The sequence below is a fragment of the Streptopelia decaocto genome (genome assembly GCF_964273445.1).
Source record: "Streptopelia decaocto genome assembly, chromosome: 11".
Lineage (NCBI taxonomy): Eukaryota > Metazoa > Chordata > Aves > Columbiformes > Columbidae > Streptopelia > Streptopelia decaocto.
The window spans coordinates 5,871,983-5,874,843 of NC_138666.1; the positions used below are offsets into that span (position 1 = coordinate 5,871,983).

The 2,861-nt window shown below is 66.0% G+C and overlaps 1 protein-coding gene across 1 annotated transcript; it reads right to left on the bottom strand.

Moving 5' to 3' along the window:
- Positions 1-233: 233 nt before the first annotated feature.
- HAS3 (hyaluronan synthase 3) lies at positions 234-2,525 on the bottom strand (the record flags this gene model as incomplete). Its single annotated transcript, XM_082062831.1, has 3 exons — positions 234-1,157; positions 1,249-1,350; positions 1,905-2,525. The coding sequence occupies 3 exons, from the start codon at positions 2,523-2,525 to the stop codon at positions 234-236; spliced, it is 1,647 nt and encodes a 548-aa protein (XP_081918957.1).
- Positions 2,526-2,861: the final 336 nt, after the last annotated feature.

The window sequence follows — 2,861 nt, forward strand, 5'->3', positions numbered from 1 at the left end:
GGGCAGCCCCGGCTCAGCCTCACCCCGGCTTTGTACAGAAAAACGAAAATAATAATAATAAAAAAAACAACGGAAAACAGAATAAAAAAGTGAGACAATGAAAAATGCAGGTGCGCTCAGCGCTGCCCAGCACCGGATGGCTCAGTGCCGGCTGTGCCAGGGCTGGTGGCAGGAGGTGACAGGTGGTGGTCACCCTGTTCCCACCCCTGTGGCCACCCCAGCGCTGCCCATGGTCACACCTCGGCGAAGGCCAGCCCGCACTGCTCCTGGCGCTTGCCGCAGCGCCGGGCCACTATGGCCAGGTAAAGGGCAAGCAGGGCCACCCAGTAGCAGGCATAGAGGATGGCACCTGCCACCAGGAAGGCCACCTCGGTCTCGCTGAACAGGTCCTGGCTGCAGGCGGTGTAGGCCAGGCCACCCAGCAGCACGGCCACCCACACGGACACCGGCAGCAGCCCCACCGCGTTCACCACCAGCGTCCGGCGCCCCGAGGTGCCCCAGCCCGACTTGTTGATGGTGGCGATGGCGAAGATCTTGGCGGGCAGGAGGCTGGACATGTAGAGGAGGGCGTAGAGGGACATGAAGATCATCTCGGCGTTGCCGCGCAGGAAGCAGGCATAGGTGGCCTTGATGACGCCCACCAGCTGCACTGTCAGCAGGAACAGGAGGATGTTCCAGACGCGGCCACGGTAGAAGAGCTGGATGACGGTGGCGATGAGGAAGAAGGGGAAGAAGCCGGTCACCACCGACTCGTAGGTCATCCAGAGGTGATGCTTGTGGAACCACAGCGCGTTGTAGAGCCACTCGCGGAAATAGGACTTGCTCCAGCGGGTCTGCTGGTTGAGCCAGCGCAGGTAGCGGGTGGGCGTCTCCGTCAGGCACTTGGAACGAGCCGTGTACTTGGTCTGGTAGCCCAGGCTGAGCACGCGGTTGGTGAGGTGCCGATCGTCCCCGAAGCTGCACTTGCTGCCCAGGAAGGTCTGGTGGTACCAGTCCTCGAGGAAGTGCTGCAGCAGTGCGTTGCGGTACATGCCCAGGGGCCCGCTGATGCACTGCACGCACCCAAAGTACGACTGGCAGGCGCGCTCCACGTTGAAGGCCATCCAGTACCGCACGCTGCTCAGGAACGACAGCCACGAGTCGTATTTGTTCAGGATCTGGGGAGGGCACAGACGTGAGCCCCGGTGCCGCTGCAACCCCCCCAGCACTGCCGCGTCCCCCCGGCACCCACCCTCATGACTGCAATACCTGGACGTCGCCACCAACGCCACCAACGCGGGGGTCTGCCTCCAGGATGCGGAGCATCTCGGCGGTACAGGCGGGGTCCAGCACCGTGTCTGAGTCACACACCTGAGGGGCAGAGGGAACGTCAAGCCCCACTCCCGCCGCCCACGCGCGCCCAGCAGACAGCCCAGCCCACAGCTGGGCAAGCCTGAGCCATGGCTGGCGAGACCAGGCAGAGCCCGGAGCCCGGCAGGCGGTGGCAGAGAGCGGAGCACCCGCGGTACCCGGTCACTGCTGCCCCGGGCCAGCCACCCGCTGGCAGCGCCATGGGTCCTGCCCCGGCCACCACCCCGCACCCACACGCGGGAACCCGGCACCCTGTGTGGTGCCACACGGGTGACATGAGCCTGGGGCACGTCCTGCCTGCACCGCAGGGGATGCTCTGAGGAGGCGATGTGGAACCCTTGCAGGCAGCAGTGCAGGCAGGGCTGACCCCTCTGGCCACCCTGGTGACACTTCGTCAGCCCAGTGCTGGTGGTTCTGCAGCCAGTGCACAGGCCAAATCCAGCACCAGCAGCTGCTCCTGCCCCTCCCGCAGCCCCCCTGCCTGGCTGCACACCCCCCGCCCAGCTGTGCACCCCCTGCCCACATCCCCCTGCCCGCCTGGTCCATGCAGCCACCTGGATGTAGTCCACGGAGTCTCCAAGTGCCCGGAAGGCCGTGTACATCACCTCCCGCTTCCCGCCCCACTTCTGGAGGATGCAGGAGTAGGTGTTGCCGCGCACCAGCGCCTGGACGCGGGCCAGCCCTTCCTGCAGCCCGGCCTCCGTCTCCCCCTCGCCCCACGTGTGGAAGTTACTCTTCCAGACGTAGCTGCCCGAGTGCTCGGAGCCCATCACATCGTGGAAGATGTCCAGCATGTAGGTGTCGTCAGGGCCATTCCCGTCCACCACCATCACCACTTTGAGGTCAGGGAAGGCGATGCGCTTGACGGAGCGCAGGCACTTCTTCAGGTAGTCGGGATCCTCCTGGTAGGCGGCGATGCAGAGGGCCACTGAGCGCCCCGGCCGCACTGGCTGCCCCTCGCCCCGCATGCGCCGGTGCTCCAGGAAGGCGAAGAGGCTCTGGATGAAGAGGTGCAGCCCCAGGATGGCCCCGTAGAGCCCAAAGGAGAGGTAGTGCTTCTCCGTGTGGATGAACTGGTAGCCCGTGACGTAAGCGGTGAGGATGCCCCCCAGCACCGCCAAGGCGAAGAGGCTGGTCCCGATGATGCGCAGGGCCGTGGAGAGGCTCCCTGGCATCTGGGAGAGTGGGCAGCGTCAGGGCAGAGCCGAGGGGACAGCCCATGGCACCACCCACTGCCTGGATCCCCAGGAGGGGAGGGCAGGGGGACACCACTTGGCTGCTGCCCCGTGGCTGCCTTATCCCTCAGCAGGCACCACTTTTGGGGTCAGACATTCCCGGTGCCTCCATGGGGGCAGGAGAGGTGTGGGGGTCCCGAGCATCCCACTAAGCACCCACAGCCCCGTCCAGCCGAGCGGGGACATGGCCAGTCCCGGGTCCCCGGTGACAGCCGGGCTGCGGGGCTGGAGGACAGGGAAGGGCAAAGGGACACTGGGGACCCTGACCCGGGGTGT